The sequence below is a fragment of the Seriola dumerili genome, unplaced genomic scaffold (genome assembly GCF_002260705.1).
Source record: "Seriola dumerili isolate Sdu_G_001 unplaced genomic scaffold, Sdu_1.0 BDQW01000388.1, whole genome shotgun sequence".
Lineage (NCBI taxonomy): Eukaryota > Metazoa > Chordata > Actinopteri > Carangiformes > Carangidae > Seriola > Seriola dumerili.
This window is the reverse complement of record NW_019174643.1, coordinates 1066965-1089029: the sequence shown is the minus strand read 5'-3', so window position 1 is coordinate 1089029 and position 22065 is coordinate 1066965. Positions and strand designations below refer to the sequence as shown.

The following is a 22065-nucleotide window of genomic DNA, read 5'->3' as shown; positions in this document are numbered from 1 at the left end:
TGGACAGAATGTGCATCACTCCATTTTACCATTTAATGTGTCTTTATTAAAGTTTATTGAGTCAGATTTGTCAGTTGTACAAAAAACCAAAAAGTAAAAACCAAAGAAAAGAATTATTGAAATGCCTCAAAGTTTTATTTGGATTAAAAAGTCGGAATGTTTGGTTATACATAAAATATCTGTTAGAAAGCGATTTATAAATCTCTCAGTTTCTGTCGCACTCACATTTATAGACACACACACACACACACATACACACACACACACACACACACACTAGTGTTACAGTCATTACATTGGTGCACAATCAGTCCAATAGATGCCACATGGAAGATTTTCTCTTTAGCGAGTTGACACCAAATTAGTCGTGAAGATGGATGGATGGATGGATGGATGGATGGATGGATGGATGGATGGATGGATGGATGGATGGATGGATGCTGAAAGGTTTTCTTCAGTGAACAATGAACTGTTTGCACTTGGATGCACTGGCTCGATTGTCTGGTGAGGATTATTGTAACAGACGGCTGAATGCGAGTGTCTGCAGGGTGCAGAGGACAGTGAAAGCATCTTCTGTCTCTAACTGTGGAACATTTCCCCACACGTCTTTCATTACTGTCAAATTACAATAACTGCATGATTTGTGTTGTGAATTTTTTTACGACGCATTTTACATGATCTTATTACGCTTCAGGAGCTCTGACCATCACTGACCATTTAGATTTAAAATAAACTGTCAGAAAAGTTTCTCTAGTAAATCAACATCTTGACAAAATAATCACGTCACATTATTTTTATCTTCAGGACTCCACATATAGCAATTTAAAAAGAAGTGGACAACCAAGCACCATCTACTATAATACAACTTCACTGTCATCTGGCTGCATTTTATTTTGTAAATCTATGTTTAACACTGCCGTCAAGACTTTCAAAATTAAATGGAAAAGATAATAAATAATAACTGAATAATGTAAAAAGTTAGTACATTTTTAAGACCTTCAAGTGACAAACAACTAAAATCTTTAATTTAATAAGAGGAATTCATCATCACTGCTAATTTGTTGACAGCACATTAAGAGAAAATCATCCATCTTTTATCTTCAAAGAAAATAAAAACACTTCAGTTGATGAATGCGACTCATTTTCAGTCTAGAAATGAGAGATGCCGTTTTTTTTTTTAAGAGGAAGGAAACGTGAGGAGGAAATGTGAAGGAACACGTGAGGACTGATATGTTGATATGTTTTTAAAATCACATCCAGAGCCGCACCGTCGCTAACGTTGTGACAGACACACTTCCTGTTGTTGGCACAGAGCGCGTTCAAAACCACCTCACACACACCGTTTAACTGCAGGAAGCAAGAGGAGCGCGACATTTAAAGCCTGACTGTAATAAACCATGAACATGTTTAAGTACCAGAAGGGATTTAGAAAAGGTTCGTGGTGCACGGTTGAGTTTCATGACCTTTTGTGTTTTTGTCGTTTACTGAGCTGCTCGCGCTTAGTGTCGAGATTTAACTGCAAGTTTAAATACGGAATTACGTGTATTTATTTTACTTTAATGCCAACTGTTTTCAAAAATACTTTTAAAGTGCTTTTAAAGTATTTTTGGATCTTGTGCGACGTGTTGAGTCTCACTGTTAGAAAAGCTTTGATCAGCAGTGACGACAGATGAAAACCAGTCGTAGTGTTTTCTTTTTTAAATGATCCGGTTAAAACTTCAAAGCTTCGGGAATGTGAAACATTTCTAAAAAGTTTCTCCAATGAGAAATGTGCAACAGTCTTTTATAAATAGCTACAGGAACCTACCAGTGTCGCCAAACAAAACAAAACATTTCAATGAAAATTTCCTAATAATTTGTCTCAAAAGAGGAAAAATTTTTTGCTCTACAAGTTTAAAATATTATATAACAGCACCAAGCGTCACTCAGGTCGCACAGCAACATCCTGCCTGCAGCTCACACTCGCCTCGCCGCCGCTCCACGGACAGATTAACTATTGAAAAGCCCGAACTCGCAGTCGTTCATCTGAAAACTGAATGAATTAATGTGGAGCTTTAATTCAGTTTCCTGATCTCCTCCGGCTCTGGAGGAGAATTAACGCTCGGCACGGTTCACTATGTTAAAGATAAATGTAGTTCTAGGTTTTAACTGAGTTACTTAAAGTGAATTAATCCTCCTGCGGAGCTGAGGGCTTCCAGTTCGGATGCTGTTTCCACGGACACCATAAAAACTTTTGTTAAACATCTGTAACAGATACAAAGAGGCAAAGCTGAAGTCGTCTAAAAAGCAGATGTCCAGCCGTGTGTTTTTCCTTTATGTCCCATCACACCGATCGATTTCACACGAGCGCAGAGCTAAAACTGTCACGAGCAGGAGCTTCAGGGTTCGAGTCCACGTCCCGGTCAAATCCAAAAGAGTCAAATCCAAAAGAGTCAAATCCAAAAGAGTCAAATCCAAAAGAGTCAAATCCAGTCCCACAAAAACGTCACAACATGACAGGAAGCTGAGACTAAACTCAACGTCATCGACATCAGTTTTCCTCCGTCGTCAAGGCAGCACAGGTCCATCCTGTTCTTTGTCATCATAGGTCTCAGTTGCCATGGCGACGTCAGGTCAGGGTTGTCAATCCGATGACATGTCAGAGTCCAGATCAATAACAAAATTACCAATAAAAACCGACCGAGCTGCTTTTGTTTCATTAAAAAACTGCTTCAAAATGTGAATGTTCAGATTCGTGTGCGCGTTCCTCGTCAGCGCAGGAAACGCTCCGCGGCGTCGGCAGGTCGGGAGGTTGCCGGTTCAAAACCGGAACCTGTTTTAACAGACGATAAAAGAAAGTCGCTCTCAGGCCGTTTCAGGATTTCCTCGTCAGAGAAGTGAAATGTAGTTTTTAGGCACAATCCCACGCTTCCCGCCCACAACTCCCAAAATCCACTGCTCATCCACAGGCTCCACCTGTGTCATGATGTCACCGACCTGCAGCGGGACAGAGAGAGAGAGAGAGAGAGAGAGAGAGAGGAACATCCAGCTGATTTAAAAACAAGACATGAAGAGAGAAGAGAAATGATCCACTCCTGACTCCCTCACACCTTTAGTGACAGCTCGTCCTCGCCCTCTGCTGTGAAGTCAAACAGAGCCTTGGCCGCTCCTTTACCTGCCCACTGCTGGTCTGGGACTGGAAACAGGAAGAGGAAACTGGGGTTAGAGACCTAACGGAGCACTGACTCACCAGGAGTCCCGGGACCACCAGGTGGACGGTCACCACGGTCGGTCGGACATTCTCAGGTGAGGTGCTGGTTACAGACGTTAACAGATCTTTGATTTAACTGTCTGACCCTCCTGAGTGATAAACCCCGCCCACCTGGCACATCCAGGAAGATTAAACCTGATGTGCTGATCCATATTCACAGGCAGCGGATCAGTTGATTTGGAAGCTTGACCTCATTTATTCAGTTCGGCTTTTTTTGGACGTGGAGTTGTGTGAGGTCGTCATATATAATCTGGACCTGCGGTCCCCGTTAGGAAAGCTGTGTGTGTGTGTGTGTGTGTGTGTGTGTGTGTGTGTGTGTGGTACCCTGGTAGGGCTGTGTGAAGGCAGCGGGGTAGAGCCCCTCCCTCCCCTCCAGTCTTCCTCTCCTCCATTCAGCGTCGACGTGCTCCGTCACTCGGATCACCGCCCCCTTGTGGAAAGACAGATCCTCTGCAGTCTGACCGGGGAAGTCAAACACAGCCACAGCCCACTCCTCTGCCTACACACACACACACACACACACACACACACACACACACACACACACACACACACACACACACACACCAGTAAAACACTAATTTTGACAATTTTTGAGAGAAAAATGTGAAAATCTGAACATAAATGAAACAATTTACAGTGTTTATAACATGTAGGAAACACAGAAGATACTGTAATAATGTTGGTGCAGTAGTTATGAGTTCACACACACACACACACACACACACACACACACACACACACCTCTGGGTTTGGGTCCTGCACAGTCTTTGGTTCTGTTGAGGACAAATGGGAAAAGAAGAAAAGACCATTACATTGAAATCTAAAGCGTCTGCTTCAGACTGAATGTGCGCAGCAGATTGAAAACGGCTCCGTCACCGTTTCATTTAAATTTAGAAATAACTATTACTAAACATTTTCTTAATCCTACAGCAGAATTTCCTGTTAATTTTCAGATAATCAGAGAGAAAATAATGTTGTTGTTTTGAGTGTTTTGTGGTTCAGACTCCACAGCGCCCCCTAGTGTGTCGGCATTACATCTTCCACCATAATTATTATTGGCTTATTGACTTTGTTCTTTTTCTTTACACTCATCTGCAAAATTAATACCGACAACAAATTTACAGTAAAGATGAGACATTTGAAGACAAAGAAAGTAAATTCTTCAGCCCACCAGAACTTTCTATCACTGCCGTGTCCACCGACGTACTTTTTGTCGTCTCCCCTGGCGATGGCGGCGGCGGCGGCTGCGGAAGCGGCTCCACCACCTCAGCGAAGTTCAGGGGGAACACTCCCACCCGGCCGTGGATCTGGCCCCGCCCCCACTCCTGCCCCATGAGCTCGAGCAGGGCGATGACATCACCCTGGGAGAAGGTGAGCTCGTCCTCCTCCTCGCCCTCGTAGTCGAACAGGGCGATGCACCGGGGACCGCTGCGCACACGCCAAATCAATACGCACAACATGAAACGAGAATCTGGTGCGTAGCTCGTCGTGTCGTGTGTGTGTGTGTGTGTGTGTGTGTGTGTGTGTGTGTGTGTGTGTGTGTGTGTGTCTCACCTGACAGGGGGAGGGTCTGGCTGCTCCTTCTGTTCAGCGGGCTGCACAGGGAGGATCGACTAAACGACAAAGGAAAAACAATCATCAACTCACGTCCTTTAAAGAGTTTTTAAAATCCAGCGCCGTGTTTAGAGCTTGAGATCAGCTGATCTATTACCTGGGACTCTGATAGGCCGAGCTCCTCCAGGGCAGATTTTGACTGGCGGTCCTGATCCGGGAGCGGCTCTGGTGGGGTGTCCAGGTCCAGAAGACACTGTGAGGGGCTGATGACGGGGGCGACGGGGGTTTGATGCTCTGAGGGAGCCGGGCTGGGGTCGTCCAGGACAATCAGGACTTCCTGTTTCTATGGCGAAATTTACACTCAAATCTATGATGTCGTATTTCCTCTGTGTGTGTGTGTGTGTGTGTGTGTGTGTGTGTGTGTGTGTGTGTGTGTGTGTACCGTGTAGCTGTTATAGAGAGGATGTCCAGGTTTAGGCCGGGGGGGCAGAGGCGGTCCTCTCTTCGGTGCCCTCTGAGCCTGCAGCTGATTGGCCGTTACAGATGGAGGAGAAGGAGGCGTGGTCTGTGAAGGTGCAGACTGGCCGACAGGTGAGACAGAGGGAGCGGGACCGGTTTTGGAAGGAGGGGGAGGGGTCGGATTGGCTGAGGGAGTCGAGGTGACGGCTGGAGGCGGTGGTCGCCCAGGGATGGATTTGATTGGTGGAGGACGAAGTGGGAGGAACTTTCCACTTGAAGGCCTGGAGAGAAAGACAGGTGAACTGGTTTTCAACCTTAAAGAGGAAGAGAAGTGTTTGTCTGTGCTGACGGATGATGGTCGACCTGAAGCGTTACCCGTCTGCAGCTGATTACGATGCTGCAGATGAAATAACATTATAATCAAAGTTTTAACGTTTCAGTCGAATAAAATTTCCAAAACTGATATTTTCTGCTTTAATTGAGATTTTCAACTTCCTGTCCGACCGTGTGTCAGAGATGCACACAATTAATTTAAGTGACTTTCTCCTGTTAATGCTGCACTGCCAACAGGACATCACTGAGGGGTCAGAGGTCAATTTATTTGAAGTAAGACGAGAAAACCTGGTGAAATATATGAGCAGTTATGACTAAGACTCATGTAGCTGCTTATGAGACCACAGCTGTATTTCACATTGGCAACAGACGAGCTGATACTGAGCAACGTGTTTAATACACGGTGGCGTCTCATTAAATCAGCGTCACCGTGCGTCACCGTGCGTCACCGTGCGTCACCGTGCGTCACCGTGCGTCACCGTGCGTCGCCTCACGGAGTCTCACCGTGGAGGAAGAGGAGGGTCTGAGGACTTTGGGTTAGCAGTGCTTTCGGTTTCAGCTTTGGTCTGGATCACAGGGCCTTTCCTCAGAGCCGGAGCCGGAGCCGGAGCCGGAGCCGGAGCCGGAGCCGGAGCCGGAGCCGGAGTCAGAGCTGGAACCGGAGCTGGAGCTGGAGCTGGAACCGGAGCTGGAGTCAGAGCTGGAGGTTTGGTTGGGACTGGAGCGGCGGCGGCCGGTCCTGATGGTTTGGAGGTTGTAGCTGGAGCAGCTGCAGGTTTGGCGGGGACTGGGTTTGGATCTGGAGGCGTTGTTGAGAGTCCTGTGGGTTTGGGAGCCAGATTTGGAGCTGGAGGTGGAGAGCGCATGTCAGACCACATTACTCAGACTACACGTTCATATATCTTATAACTACTTGTTCATATCACAAGCTAAAGTCACAATCAACAATCAAAGTTATCAACTGTCTAAAAGCAGGAAACCTTTAAAAAGAAAAACTCTCGCTGTCACAATAAAGGCAAAGAATAAAACACACAACAATATTTCTCACGTCCTGATATCTACTTTCATTAATCGACATGTGGCTGGAGGCTTTTACTGTGAAGGAACACACTGAACAATGCGGCTATCACACCTGAAATAAAGATTAGGCTTCATGTAAATCACACATTTGGATATTGAAACACACACGTTTCAAGATGGCGGCGCACACGAGTGCAGCAGCTCTTTGCTCTCTGGAATTTTTGTGTATTTTTTTTGTTTGTTTTGACATATTTTTATATTATTTATCTTATTAGAGAGAATCTGTGTCTTGTGTTTTTTGATGTTGCTTGTCTCTCTTTTTTTTTCCTCCTTTGCACCAACAGGGACAATACAGGCTTTCTACCTCTAATCCCATTTCCTTACACGCAGATCGAATAACCATGTGGGTAAGAGCAGACTGATGACCTCACACACCGATGACCTACTTTAGCTCAGAGTCACTGTCCTGTTGTTTTGATTCTGACACCAGAGAGTTTTATGTAAAAATAAAGAAACCACAAGAAAATAAAAATAGTTTTCATTTGCTTCTGGTGTACGAGGCAGACAATAAAGCCTGGCTAGTTGCATCATGGGAAATTATACACTGCCAGCCAGATACAGCTGACAGCGCGCACACACACACACACACACACACACACACACAATTCTGACACATTAAACTCACAGCACACAAACAGTGGGGTCTTTTTTCTTCTCACACAATATCAGCATTTTTCTTTCACAGAGTTTGAATTGCATAATGTAACCCCTTCTCCTTCTTCTGTTACACACACACACACACACACACACACACACACACACACACACACACACAACTTTCAATCTCTTCACATGTTTGCATATTTCTGCAACATAACGAGGAAGCTTGTGTCTGTAAGCATTCAAATGCTCCATTGTATGACAGCTACATACAGCTTAGTATCACACACACACACACACACACACACACACACACACTCTCTCTCTCTCTCTCACCACTGGCTCTGCGTGGGGAGGTCAGCGCTGCTGGTTTGGTCGGGATGCCTGGACGGAAACTTCCTCCTTTCACTGAAACAACAAAAATCAGACAAATAAGAAAAACTACATAAATATTACCCATCATGCTTTGCTGATGCATGACATCCACTTTCAGCCTAGCTTGGCCCTGTTTAGACTGACTGAGGCTCGTGCTAAATGACACAGGTTTAATGAAGGTCAAGTGCAGAGCTGAAATACATACACACGAGTATTAATCCACAGGAAATAATCAATCAACAATTTATCTTTTTTTCAAGTATAAACATGTTTTATTCATAATATTTTGTTCTTTTCCAGTTGTGAGGATTTGTCGCTCCCCTCGTGTGTAAACACACCTCCAGGTTGTTATCACGACTGCAGCAGCTCTGCTAATGATTATTTCATTATCAATAAATCTATTTTCTGACATTTCATGGAAGAAACAATTAACCAAGAGAATAATCGACACACAAAATGTCAGAAAATAGCAAAGAAAGTTCATCATGTATTCAAATTATTATAAGATATTTAGATTATCAGCAGAGAAGTAACAGATTCATCTGTAAAGATGGTGGTTTCACATCTGGATTCAGTCATGTAAGTAACACACCTGTGTGCAGATGTTGTTGGAGTTCCTGCTGCTGCCTGCAGGGGTCAGTAAAGACAACAGACTACTGGTTTAACCTTTAACCCTCTGAGGTCGACAGATGTTTCTATTAATATCTTTCAATAACACAGCGTAGACATACGGTTTGAATGTGGTTCAAATCTGACGACGCTTTTACATGACATGAAGCTAAAAGGCCTTGAAGCTCATTTTAGGCATTTTTCATACATTTATCTGCTTTTTCACTCATTTATTTTACTGTTTTTTATCAACAAAAGACAAAACAAAACCCATTTCAACTCATCTACATCAGTAAATGTGTTTTCACAAGAGAATCTTTTTGATCATTATAGAAAGAGCCGAGATATTTCTGACAATCGTTTTAAAAGGTGAATTTAAGAAATAATGGAGAAATGGAGAAAACACCCACAGAGGGTTAAAGACAAAGACATTAACCAGAATCAGACTCACCAACTTGGTTCACAGCGTCCTGCGTCTCGTCACTTCCTGTCTCTGTCTGTGCTCCACTGCCGACCTCCACTGTGGGTCTCGGGGGCAGAGTCGGGGTGGTGTGTCCAGCTGCGGTGCTCTTATCCTGGGGTGGTGCTCCAGCGCTGGCCCTAGGGGCGACTGGAGGTCTGGGTGGGGGTTTGGGGTTGGCTGGGGAGGGAGCGTCACTGAGAGAGGAGGTGTGTTTGGGAGGAGGGGGCCTGGGCGCCGGGACGGGGGCGGGGTTACCGGCTGGGAGGGTGTCTGGAGCAGACTGGGGTTTTGGCGTGAGTGAAGGTTTTTCCGTGGTTCTGGGGGGTGGGGGCGTCGAAGCTGGAGCAGGTTTCGGGGCACAGGAAGGTGCTGGTTCTGTAGCAGGTTTAGGGTTCAAGTCTTCAGACGGGGGTTCAGTTATTTTCAGAGTCTCTGCGCCACCCGAGTCTGCTGGCGCCACCGCCGCCGCCAAACCACCATCTTCCCAGAATACCTTGCTGGATGGTTTCGGAGCATGTGAAAAGTTTTTGGGTTTTGGTGCAACGATGGGAGGGGCAGATTTGGCTGGTTGGCCCTGGAGACGAGGGCGCGGCCGGGGTTCAGGTCTCTTTGTGACAACAAAGTCTCTGTTGTTAGCGTCCCCGCAGCTCCCATCAGCCACCTGCTGCTGCTGCTGCTCGAAGGCTTGTATCCTCGCCTTCAGAGTCGCCATGTCCTCGCCGTCCTCTTCCTCACTTTCTGATTGGCTGTGCCCGCTGCTGTCGCTGCGGCGATCAGGGAAGCCCCAGTCGTCTGAGCTGAAGGCCTCGAGCAGCTCCTGCAGGTACTTCCCCTGACTCACTTCCTGGTTGGCGGTGTCGGCTTCTGTGCGGGCGGCTAGCGTGGCCAAACCGTCCTCACGGAGTTTCACCAAAGTCTGAACTTTGACCTCGTTGCTGATTGGCTGGACTCCGATCTTAGTACGAGGCCGCGGGCGTGGACGCTGCAACTGGGCCTGAGAAGACGCCGTGGATGTAGTTGCCGTGTCAACAGCAGCTGAAGCCTGATCCCATTGGTCAGTTTGAGCACTGGTGGTTGAGGTCACAGGGGAGGAGGCGTGTGTGTCGATACTGTCACTGCTAATGGAGGTGAGTGTTGATTGGCTGGCGGTGATGTCATCAATGTGAGACGACTTGGGAGGGTAGGAGAGAGGCAGTCGTGGTCGTGGTGGTCTCACCGGTCTTCTCTCTGCATGAAAACAAATATAATTATATTATATTATATATTTATGAATAAAAATATAAAGATGCTTTAAAAACACATGAAGAAGAAACACTCACCCGGTGCGTCCTCGGGGTCGGGAGCAGACGCTGGGTCAGTCTGTGTGGCGATGGTTATTGTGGAAACTGGACGTGGCGAGGATGACGAGGAGCAGGAGGAAGAAGAAGGCAGGAGACCCTGCTCCTGTGTCTTCTCTCTGATCACCTCCTCATAGGAAGGAGGAGGCTGAGGAGGAGAAAACCCTGTTACCCAACAAACAAACTGAACCGGACTCTATCCATTCGCACTGAGACGGACAGACACACACCTGTATGGACGGAGGGATTGTGGGTCCCCAGATCTGTGCGGCAGGAGGAGGGGGAGGTGGGAATCCTCCAGAGGCCCCTGGGAACCAGGACGTGGAGGCCAGCGGCTCTGCAGACAGGATGGTGATCTCTGGTCGCCTGGCAACAGGTACAGATAACAGGAAGTCAGCAGAGGGATATCTAGAGATGTACAGTTTTTACAGTGTAAAGGTGTGTGTCCATGTGTAGTGTGATTATAGATCAGCTCTAGCTTCTATATTAATACTGTGAAAGTATCAAAGCCTCAGTCCACAGAGAAATGCACACAGCCTGTATTCAGAAACTGAGCCTTAAAACCAGCCGTCAGGACTTCTGGAACTTTGTGATGTCACAACAAAGCAGTCATCAAGCCCCGCCCACCTGGACCCACCATCCAAACCTTGCAGGATTTGGTTTCTTTGATTGTTTTACCTGTAAACGTCGTTTAACGAATTATTCAAACTATTAGTGACTCTGTCAACAGAATAAGTAATAAATGAACAGTTGTTTTCGGTCATTGACCCTCGTCAAGCATCAGATTCACATTATGACACGACATCATCTTTATATAAGAATTACAGGCTGCAACAACCAAACAAAAGAAAAAGCTGAGACAGTTACTGCACCAAGAATTGATAAAAACATCCCCGAGTGTGCAGGAAATGAATTTGAACTCATCTGTCCACCAGGTGTATGTTACGTAACACTTCGGTCTAAAAGAAAACACAGTCATATAAACATTTTGTACTTTTTTCAGCGCTCCCAGGTCTGTGTTTTGACAAATATTTGACTCAGCTGTGATCTCAGTGTGAAGCAACACACAGCAACAAGAGGCTCAAAGATCAGAGAGCGGCTTATAAATGTTTACGTTGGTTCAAATCCAAGAGCCGTCCAAGTGTGAGAATGTGAGGCAGGAAGGAGTGAAGAGTGATGAACTGCTGCCGACAGTCAAACAGGTCAATCACCTCCAGAAGGTCAAGTTTGTTGAGGAAAAATACTGAGTGGACAAATGAAGCGTGAGGACTTATCTGTTTTATGTGATGTTATGAGAAGAGGTTTGATTCACAGCAGCGTCTCACCTCCTGTCTCTTTCTCTGTCTCTTTCTCTGTCTCTGTCTCGCTCTCTGTCTCTGGACGTCTCCGAGAGAGAAGTCGACCTGGTGGACGCTGATAAGAGAAAAGACGCTGAAGTCAGTTTGTTTTTAAAGCTTTAAAAGTGACAAAGTGAAAATTTTAAAATCAAGAAAATTATCACTTTAAACCTCTGCTGAGTCCGTCACTACAAAGGTCTTATTCAAACCAAACAAAACTTAATTTATAACTCTAGGAAATGACTAAATGAGAGGACAGACATCTTGGTTTTTGGTATATTTTTATGTGATGGCACAGCTTTAAAGGGGGGGACTCGTCATTACAGAACATGTGATGTGTGACCTGTAAACATGTTTTTCTTCTTTAAAGCTGAATGAGTTGAAACTAAACGACAAACACGAGTACAGTGGTACATGTACGTTTACTCTTAAGTACAATTTTGAGGTACTTTCTGCTACTTTATACTTCTACACTAACACATTTTTTAACAGCCATAGTTACTGGTTATTTTTCAGATCATTATATTTAGACAGTTAATAAAATATGATGCATTGTTTTAATTAAACTGCAAACAGTAAAACAAAGCTACTGAAATGTAGTGTCACTTTATACTTAAAGCATCAGTAATAATCTGGAATACAACATGAGTGGCTAGTTTTTGCTTTTTTATTTGTACTTGTGATGGAGTATCATTACACTGTGGTGCAGTTAAAGATCTTAATACTTCCTCCACCACTGCAGTTACAAGTGGTTAAACAGTCGACAGTGCAGCTGGATTTTATTTCCCTGCAAAAAGGTCAAAATGCATATTTTCTATTTTAAAAATAGAAATAGGAAAAACTTTTCCAGGCCACAATTCAAATGGACTTTTTGACAAAGCTCTGTCGGACAAACAACCAACTTTCTTTGGCTCTTTTAGTTTAGACTCAGTGGTCAACACACAAACTCCTCACTCAATCCTAGAGTTTAGGAAAGACTGACACTTCCCAATAAGCTCTTGGTTATTGAGCATTCCTTACTTTGATTATTTATCCGCGATGTTGTACACTGTTTATTCTTCAGGATGCCACTGTAAAGGAGTCTGACTATCAACTGGGGTTTTAACTGGTTAAATATATATATAAACTGGTCAATATAGAAGTATCTCAGAAAGAGTTTTTTATTTTCTTATTTCATATTTGCTGACAAGCTTTATCTGCTCAGAAGCTCCTGAATCTGTCTGTACAGTGATCAGTTTTTCAGGATACGTGTTTGCTTGTTTAGACATCTTCCTCTTCCTGCAAAGACACAAAATCAATATAGAAAAAGCACAAAGAGAAAAAGTTCGAGGGTGAACACTCACTTCTCTTGATGGCAGCTCTGATGGACGAGAGGGGACCCTGGCTGCAGGGAAAGAAAAAAAGGAAAACATGAGTCACATTAGTTCATCTCTCTCTCTCTCTCTGTTTTCCAGTGATAAACATAGCTTGCTCGTCCCACCCAGTCCTTTCTCGGTGAGCTCCACTTTGCTTCACATTCAGACATTTGCTGCCTTGCTTTAAGGGCAATAACAACGGCTTAGATCTGAAATTAATTAGTGTAATGAAGGAGGTTTGAACTGCCCGAATTAGCCGACATGTCCAAAATGTCCTTGAGCAAGGCACTGAGGCTCCAGCTGCTCAGTTAGTGCAGAAATATTTTCACATTTGCCCTAAAATGCTTGAGTAGAGACTCAGGACTGATTTCGCAGCTTCCTGGAGGGGGAGGGGTTAAGACTACAGGTTTGTTTTCCACAGGTAAATCCCAAACATATCCACAGTGTGTTAGTATGTTAGTACACTTCCACCTCAGCTCAGCTCTTGATTACAAGGACGCATTTTTCTATTCAACTGTGCAAAAGTTTTCTTTAACCATTTGTGCGAAGATATTTCGGACTTTTTAAAGTTGTCATGGTCACATCATGTGAGCGGATTGCCTCTCTCATCTGCTGCAGACAAGTGTCGTCTAGACCCGAGATCGTTTCCCTGGACCCTGCCCAGATACAACATCTTGCTGGATTGCATGAACTCTCCCAATTGGCTTCAAACATGAAACAGCAATATTAGTTCTAAGAAAAAGCTCCAGTTAATGTTTTTAGTAGTGAGAAAGAGGACGGATCGTTAACTCTACTGCACATCCTTCTTTTCTTTTCCTCAGAAACACAGATTACTCAGGAAGTGTTTAAGTTCACGTCCTGGTAAAATGGTGAAACATCCTTTTATTTCCCAGTGGAGCGAGACTGATGGTTACAGACATCTGTCCAGAGTAGAGAACTGGCCGCCGGCCTCCTGAAAACCCCGACTCTGTTTCGTCCTGAGCGTCTTTTAATGCCTTAATGAGGAGGAGAAACACTTCAGTACAACTTCGATCAGTGTGTTTCCAAAAAAGAAATACTTAGTAGTTGGAGTTTTATGTGACAGGCCTCTTTAACTAAACCGTTTCTTCCCTTTGTGGTTTCTGAAATGTTGTTTTTCACCCCAAACAACCTTCTGCACATTCAGCACATTTTTATAAACATCCCAAGAGAGAGAAAAAGTCCTGTTATTCCCCGATTGAAAGTGTTTATCAGATCAAACTGTCAAAATGATTCAAAGATCATTCAGGATCAAGAGGAGAGCCAGAAACTGAGTCCAAATTCTTCCCGTTTAAAAACGGAAAAAGTAGTTGTTGCTAGGCAGAGTAGGAAACAGATCCAGACTCACCCAGATGACAGAAGGAGGTCAGACGTCGTTCTGCGTCTAATTCTCTCTGTCTTTTTAATAAATAATAAACTGAAATAAACTGTTTTCTTGTCTTTCCCTGTGTCTTTGTCTCCGTCTCTCTGCCACAGAGCTGCTAACCATGAACAGACACACATGACTCACCCCTGACACTGCCCACACACACACACACACACACACACACACACACACACACACACAGCTTTATTTTAAACAGTGATGGAAAACACTCCTCTTATCCTCCTCTTTCCATTCCTCCCTAATCACTGAAAAAAAAGGAGTGTGACAAAACAAAAACATTTAGAGAAACTTAATTAAACAATCATATAGAAAACAAATTATCATTTTGTTTAGACAAGCAGGTGTTAATTTAAATCCGCTTCATGAACACTGTCCCTCTTTGCTAATGCAGCTTTTCTGTGTTTGGCAAAAAATGTTGTCATGGCTTTTCCATTTGCCCCATTACATCATTTTGGGGTGTGTGCGACTGACGGTCCAGCAGTTCAGGCAGCAGCTACAAAAACAGCAGTTAAATAAAAAACTGCCATCACAGAGAGGAGGCAGGATGTAATGCAATACATACTTGGTTGTACTTGTAAAAAATGACAGACAGTTTTTGACCACTCATGAAAAGGTCTCATCCAGTGTAAAGGTCTGTGTCCATGTGTAGTGTGATTATAGATCAGCTCTAGCTTCTATATTAATACTGTGAAAGTATCAAAGCCTCAGTCCACAGAGAAATGCACACAGCCTGTATTCAGAAACTGAGCCTTAAAACCAGCCGTCAGGACTTCTGGAACTTTGTGATGTCACAACAAAGCAGTCACCAAGCCCCGCCCACCTGGACCCACCATCCAAACCTTTGCAGGATTTGGTTTCTCTGAGTGTTTTTAACCTGAAATCTGCTATATTTTTATTGGATCACTCAGAAAACAGTCAGCCAATCAGAGGAGAGGCTCAGAGCCTCCTCTCTACTGATCAGTTCTCAACATGTGTTTTGCTTAGAGCTGAAAGTAATTACCAGTCCGAGGTCAATCCTCCAACACAGAAAACACCTTGAGAGCCCTGATGTGGAAAAAGGGAAAACCCCCCGCCCAAAAAATGTGATCAGTCTGGTGTTTCGTCACACATTAGGGGCTTTCAAACATTTCACAACCTTCTCACAATCCATTTTATTTCTGTACTTACTCTAGTTTAAGTGAAATAAAGTCAAACTCAGGCTCTGTTTCCCCAATAAACAGACACACACAGTCTTTAAACCCTGTGACTTCTCCCGGCTAGTTGCCATGCCAACCGGCCAACAGCCAAAATACTTTCAGGAGTGTGTCAGACCAAGAAACCAAAGGGAGGAAAAGTAGTCCTTGCAAGTCTGTGAGGAAACTGAAGAAAATAGACCCAATGGGCACATGTGTGACTTTATGAAAACGTCTGTAGAAGCAGTTTTTGTTTAAAGAAGGAAAGATTTACTGATCTGTTCAAGAGCAAAACGTCTTTCATGACAGGTTGAGATCAAAGAGATCAAACCCTTCACCTGGATTCAACATCAAACAAACCTTTTCGGCCAAAAAAAACCTTGCTACATATGGGTCACATTAAAAAGGATCACTTCCTGGTAACAGTTACTCATCTTGTCCGAACTGGAGAGACAAAGAGGAAGAGGAAAAAGAAAAATATCTCACCTGTGACGATGCTCTGGCTTTCGTCTGTCAGGACGACCTGCAGAGAAAGAGAGCGTGAATGAGGATCGTGAAATGTGAAGGTAGCGTCAAGCATCAAAACTGCTTGGTGTGAATCTTAGACTTGTTTACTTGCTCTAAGATCACGTGTTTCCTGATCTGAACCAGATAACTTTTCACTCTTAGACCGTTTTGTAGGAAAAGTTCTTTATTTGTTAATTCAAACCACAAAGAGGTGGTGACGATCAAAATCTGCAGTAAACTACAACCAGAGGGTCTTGATGAGGAACTGTCTCTTAAGCTTGGGACGAAGCTACAAAGACTTGAGTCGGGAAGGAACATAAAACCTGACGACTGAGAAAAAACACAAGACATCACACTGAACCACTTNCAACCCACCAATCTGTGCCAGTTGTTTCCACCAACTGGTACAGATCTTTTCAGTCTTTGACAGTCGGGAAGGAACATAAAACCTTACGACTGAGAAAAAACACAAGACATCACACTGAACCACTTGAGATAGACGCCCCAACAAATCCCACAACGACAAAGAAGAGTTGCGTCTTCTTGTACGTCACTTGCAGAAGTCGCAAATATCAAACAGGTTTAAAAACTCTTTATAAGAACAACTGGCAAAGACTGTGTCTGAAGACTAAAGATTAGGATCTTTACATATCACACACTTTATGATTCTGTCTGCAGAATGACAACAGCAAATCACTTTCATAACCGCCTCAACAGACGTAATCGTGGCTGCCGACTGTTCGTGTGACGGCTTAATGTCCATCTCATGATTAATACTAATAATATTTTGTTTTTCTTTGCATAATTATGTCTGTATCTCACCCGCCTCTGCTGACTGGGCATTGATATTTAAGTCTCTTGAATGACATGGTCTGTACGTTGTGCAGATGGCGGACCTTTGATCGATATGTTCACTTTTTCTAATGTTGTAAATTTATTCTTTTCTTGTTTTTTTCTTAGTGTGTCGGCAGTTTTTCTATTAAATTGGATAATTAGTGTTGGAGTGTTAATTTGGCATATTTTGTTAAATGAAAAAAAAGGGTTAAAACGTATTGAAAAAGTCTTGTTTTAGTACAGACTCTCCGGTCGTACTAGCACGAGTTATCACAGATTTCCGAACGACATCCAACCTGGTGATTAAGCATCAAAAGAGATAAATATCTTTTTTAAATAAAATCAGTTTCATAAATGTCAAAAAACACTGTCAATATGATTCATGTTAAAAATCTTGTGTTAAAATGAAAAACACGTGAAACCTCGTTAGCTTTTAGCTGTTAAATTGTCGCGATGCGGATCAAAAACAGAAATCCATAAAGTCTGAAGTCTTCCACACAGGAAGTGATGCATTTTATGTTTTCAGTCTGTTTAGAAAAGACAGAAGAAGAGGAGGAAGAAGAAGAAGAAGAAGAAGAAGAAGTGGTGATCATGGTTGAACACACAAAGAAAACAGCACCATCAACAGAAACAACATCAAAGTCAAATCTACGACTGAAGACGTCTCAATCCCCTGCCCACACTCGTTTGACGGTCAGGTGATCACCACATTGACAACAAAAGGGAAGGGGGAAAAGTAAAAAACACCTCAAGCTCCTGTCATCACCTTCTCAAGGTGAACAAAGAAAGCAGAAATAAAAGAGGAAAAGGAAAAGAAAGAGGACTGGACTTTTTCTGTCTGTGTGTGCATTTTCCCATTTCCTACCTCCTTTCCTCTCCTTCTCTTCACACCTCAAACTGATCACCAGGTCCGCTTGGCGTCCCTGTGGCGTCCAGAGAGACTGACCGATGACGTGTTTGGAAAATACTCTGCCAGCACTTCCGTCTTTCTTTTTCTTTCGCTTCTTTTCTTCCTTTTCTGCTATTCCAAAAGTCAAACTTTCTCTTTTCTCTGCTCTGTCCACTTCTTCTCTACTCTCTCCTTCTCTAAAACTCCAACTGGACTGCCCGTCTGAGCTGGCCCGCTCTCCGATTGGCCGAGAGCAGGCATCGAGTGAGGCTGTGATTGGCTGCTGTGGGATTCTGCTGGAGTCATCAGGAGTTTTAATACTTCCAGATGTTTGTCCTGCAGCGGGGCTGGCTCAGCTCTGAGCTGGAGCTGCGTTCAAACATGCAAATGCACACCACAGCAAATTTTCCTCAGAGTTCGTCATCTGTCGGGTTTCTCCTTTGGCACGATGAGGTCAGAGGTCACAGGTCGGAGATTGGAGCTAAAGGGATTACTTCAGGAGGGTGGACCATCATGACAGCAGACTACACTTCCTTAAAGCTGCTTTAATCTTTATTTTGATATTAATAACAACTATAGATACATAAAAGGATTCACATGTAGTGAAAAGTTATCCCCTGACTCATCTATGTGGAGCATTTTAGCACCTTTTAACTTGTTGTTTTGGTTTCACAGCCCACAACTTTACTGTTTTGATTCACTCTCATTGACAATATTTCAAGATACAGGCACTTTTTTTCCAAATTAAAAGCCCAGATAAACCCACTGTACACTTCCTGTCTAGCACCACAGAGTAGACGGACAAAGTTAGCAACCAGCTGGGGAACACAGTGGAGCAGATAGCAGCTAAAGAGCCAGATGTTTCCCACAGGAGTTGGTGGAGACCAAAACAAAAGTAAAAAGAAGAGTGAATATTGGACTTGCATTCGAAACACGACTATGGCAGCAACTAACGACCATCTTGACTACAGATTAATCTACTGATTATTATCTTAACAAATCCCTTGGATTAAAAAAATGGTGAAAAATGTCCACCAGCGTTTTCAAATGTCTTGTTTGGTCCGACCAAAAGATAAAAGAAACAGATATTGAGGTTATTATTATAGAAAACTAAGACAATACACACAATGAAGCATGTTGCCAATTAATTAACGCACGCATTAAATAACGCACGACAAAGAAAACAGTAAATCCTTACAGCTGACGAGCTGGAAATCCAGAATGATTTAAACAAATCATGGATTATCAGAGTTCACGCCAGTCGATCACCTAATTGATTAATCGACCAAGTTCTTCAGCTTTGAACATGACTTCAAACGAGTGATAATGTTGCTCCTAATCTGATGGATGTGTAAATTCATCACATCAACCTAAAAAGCGGATGATATTCTTAAAGCTTTTTACAACTTTTTAAAGAAACGTTTTACTATATAAAACAAAGGTTTCATCAAACAGTTTTGATAATTTCACATGACAGATTTCTGTATTTGTGTGGGTGGGTAGAAAGTAATGGGACATATATTCCACGCACCAATCCGGACTGAACATTTGAATCAAATAAAATGAGAGTTTTGGGTTTGTTTGCTTGTGTTACATTTTTTTCCAAACTGAAACTCTGATTGTTACTAGTCATGGATATTAAATAATACAGGGAAATGTTTAAGATTTGAACCCACCACACAAACTAACTGACAGACTGTCTGGTGGGAAACCTTTCCCCACACTGAACAAACAATGGGACACTCACATGTGACATTTATCACCTGTGACATTAACAGTCGAGCCCGTGAGGAAATAAGTGCGTCACTTTGTTTCGGGGATGTGTCACAGCTTTTTCAGGTATTCTGGAAACATTTGATTTCCTCATTAAATTAGTTGATGATTATCACCTAAAACTTTGTCAGAAACTCGACTAGTTTCAGCATCTTTCCTTTTTTTTTTGTTTTACATTAAAATATCTTCAGCCTTGTTCACTTTTGTTTTTATTTCTAACAGAACATTTTTAAAAGGAAATGTAATTTGATTCGGGACAGTGACTTGCAATGTTTTGATTAATCTGCATTTCCCGAAGCTAAGGAGAGGTTTAAGAAAAATCTTTTGGAAATAACTATCTTCAGATTCCGCAAAAATTGATCACAGATTGTTTTTGAATCCACACAAAGACCAGAACCACAGTCGCTTTCCAGTCTATGAGCTAATGTTGAGCTGAATTCATCAGCAATCTGGTTTGTATCCAAATATTTTCTATGATTTCCAATCAGATTTCCTCCATGTTGCAAAATATTTGCAGCTTTTTGGAGTCAAATTTTTTTTTCTTAGGTTTAAAAACATAAAAGCAAAGATTTGAAACATATTTGGTGGAAACTCAGTGACCTCTGCTTGTCAAAGTCACATGCTGGAGTTTCATTGCACAACACCAGCTGACTTAAACCCTGAGCAACACATGCTCCCAGATCAGTGTGTTTCTACCATGTTATGATCATTAGCTGAAGAATTAATGGTGATGACCAGGTGGATTTCTTTGTTGTTATTATAGGACAGAGGTAAATATGGGCGGCTGTAGCTGAAACCAACAGTTTGGATGTTGTTGGAGGTGATTAACAATGAGGAGGCCAATTTAATTGTTTTTTTTCCCTTTAAGAAAGAACTTTATTTTTTGTGATATTTTCAAAGTGTGCTTAAAAATACAATCTGGAAATCTCCATTTTCTTTTTTGCTCAGCTCTCGTTGTTTTTTTCTGTAACACACTTCCCTGTCAGATCAACTGTCACCTGATATCACCTGTTAGTGCAAGTTTAACTTCCTATTTCTTCTTCATGTGTTTAATTCCAAACAAATTGGCATCAGCAAGTCAGAGGTATAATAGATTTTCTCTTTACACTGATTCACAAATGAAGTAGAGCTGAAAAAATGCACAATCAAAGCTGGAATGACACCAACTGTGTTCAAGAAATAAAGCATTTTTGCAAACATCTTAGTGGTTGTCTCTTCATCTAAAGCTACAGCAGAGAAAAGTCAGTCAGAGTGGGAGATATGGATAAAATCCTCTGTTAAGATACATGCAATTTTGTTTTGCAATATAAATATACATCACGATTCAGCAGATTTACACAAAATAATAACTAAAAATTAATATCCAATTCTCTAACTGCAGACCAAGTGCTTCAAACATATGTCGTCATTTTCCAGATATATACCGAGGACGTCATCTGAAAGGCTTCTGTTGGATTACACACACACACACACACACACACACACACCTACAAAGAATAGCCTTGAAAAGTCAAGGCATGTTAAATTATAACTTGTGTTTCCCTGAATGAGACGGAGAGAGAGAGAGAGAGAGAGAGAAGAAGACAAAAAGGGAGGACTTGTACATTAAATTAATGGCTGTAAGTCTTGGCACAGGCCTGCACCATTACATCGAACTGGGAATGTTTCTGCAAGTGTGTGTGTGTGTGTGTGAACTTTGACCCAAATGATGACTTGTATGCAAGTTGATACAAGAATTTATGGCTTTGGGTTTGAGCAGGTTACACCCACAGTCAGTGAAGTAGTGAATAAAGAAAGTTTCCCCCTTCAGCTGAGCTGTCTGTCATTATCGACTAATTGGTCAAATATTCTCTTGATTTATTGGTAAAGGATCAATCATTTGGTCCATAAAATATCCAAAAAAACCAAAACTCGACACATTCTTACTCCTCTTCTGTATATGACAGTAAACTGAACACATTTCAACTTTGGATTTTTATAAATTCAACAATATTTAACTCCTTTTACATATTTCTTTTGGTACAAACTTCTACATGGTGCAGACTACTTTGTGGCTTTTTACCAACGTTTTATTCTGCACTTTAAACCAGTAAGTTGCTGGTATTTTAAGCCTGTAGTGTACAGTATATACATTGGAACAGTTTTTATCAGTCCTATGAGAGATTTAACAGCGATACTACAAATATGACAGAAATGAAAGGTGTATTGAGGATCCAACAGAACCATAAACTGACCATAATTTCCACAGAAATACTAAAATCACACATAAACTACACAAAAATCAAATTACAGGAGTATTTTGAGCTTTAACGTTAGAAACGTTTGGACGATCTTTCTGTTATCTGAGCATCTATAGTTTCAGGTTAAGGTTGTATTTCCGCGATAAGCTTCCCAACTGACTTGTGACAACTTATTTTTCCAATATATATCGATAAATATAATCGATATCAGGTGGAATCGGTTTAAAACAGGCGGGGTATATGAGTGTTTTTTCGCTGTTGTACCTCCGGAGCTGTTCGGCTGTCGTCGGACCACTTGTTCCCGGGTGTCCCTCATCATGTTTTCCTCCTCTTCTTCGGACCGTGCCTCGGCCATGTCTGCTTTCTTTCTCACTTTCTCTCCTTCTTTATCCTTTCCGTCTCTCTGGGGAAAATGGAGCCGGGTCAAAACAGAGACAGCGACATTATTCCTCCTCCTGTTTCGTCGTCGCCAACATCCACCACCACCACC

General features: G+C 42.6%; 1 protein-coding gene across 1 annotated transcript; it reads right to left on the bottom strand.

Moving 5' to 3' along the window:
• Nucleotides 1-47: 47 nt before the first annotated feature.
• Nucleotides 48-22065, bottom strand: LOC111233324 (SH3 domain-containing protein 19-like). Its single transcript, XM_022761109.1, has 18 exons — nucleotides 21840-22065; nucleotides 15819-15855; nucleotides 12744-12784; nucleotides 11389-11476; nucleotides 10294-10429; nucleotides 10046-10211; nucleotides 8715-9953; nucleotides 7616-7687; nucleotides 6283-6446; nucleotides 6104-6198; nucleotides 5250-5547; nucleotides 4965-5150; nucleotides 4808-4866; nucleotides 4425-4681; nucleotides 3995-4026; nucleotides 3575-3749; nucleotides 3090-3175; nucleotides 48-2976 (listed from the first exon to the last, which is right to left on the bottom strand). Exons 1-18 carry the CDS (start codon nucleotides 21928-21930, stop codon nucleotides 2869-2871), a joined length of 3330 nt encoding a protein of 1109 aa, XP_022616830.1. The 5' UTR covers nucleotides 21931-22065; the 3' UTR covers nucleotides 48-2868.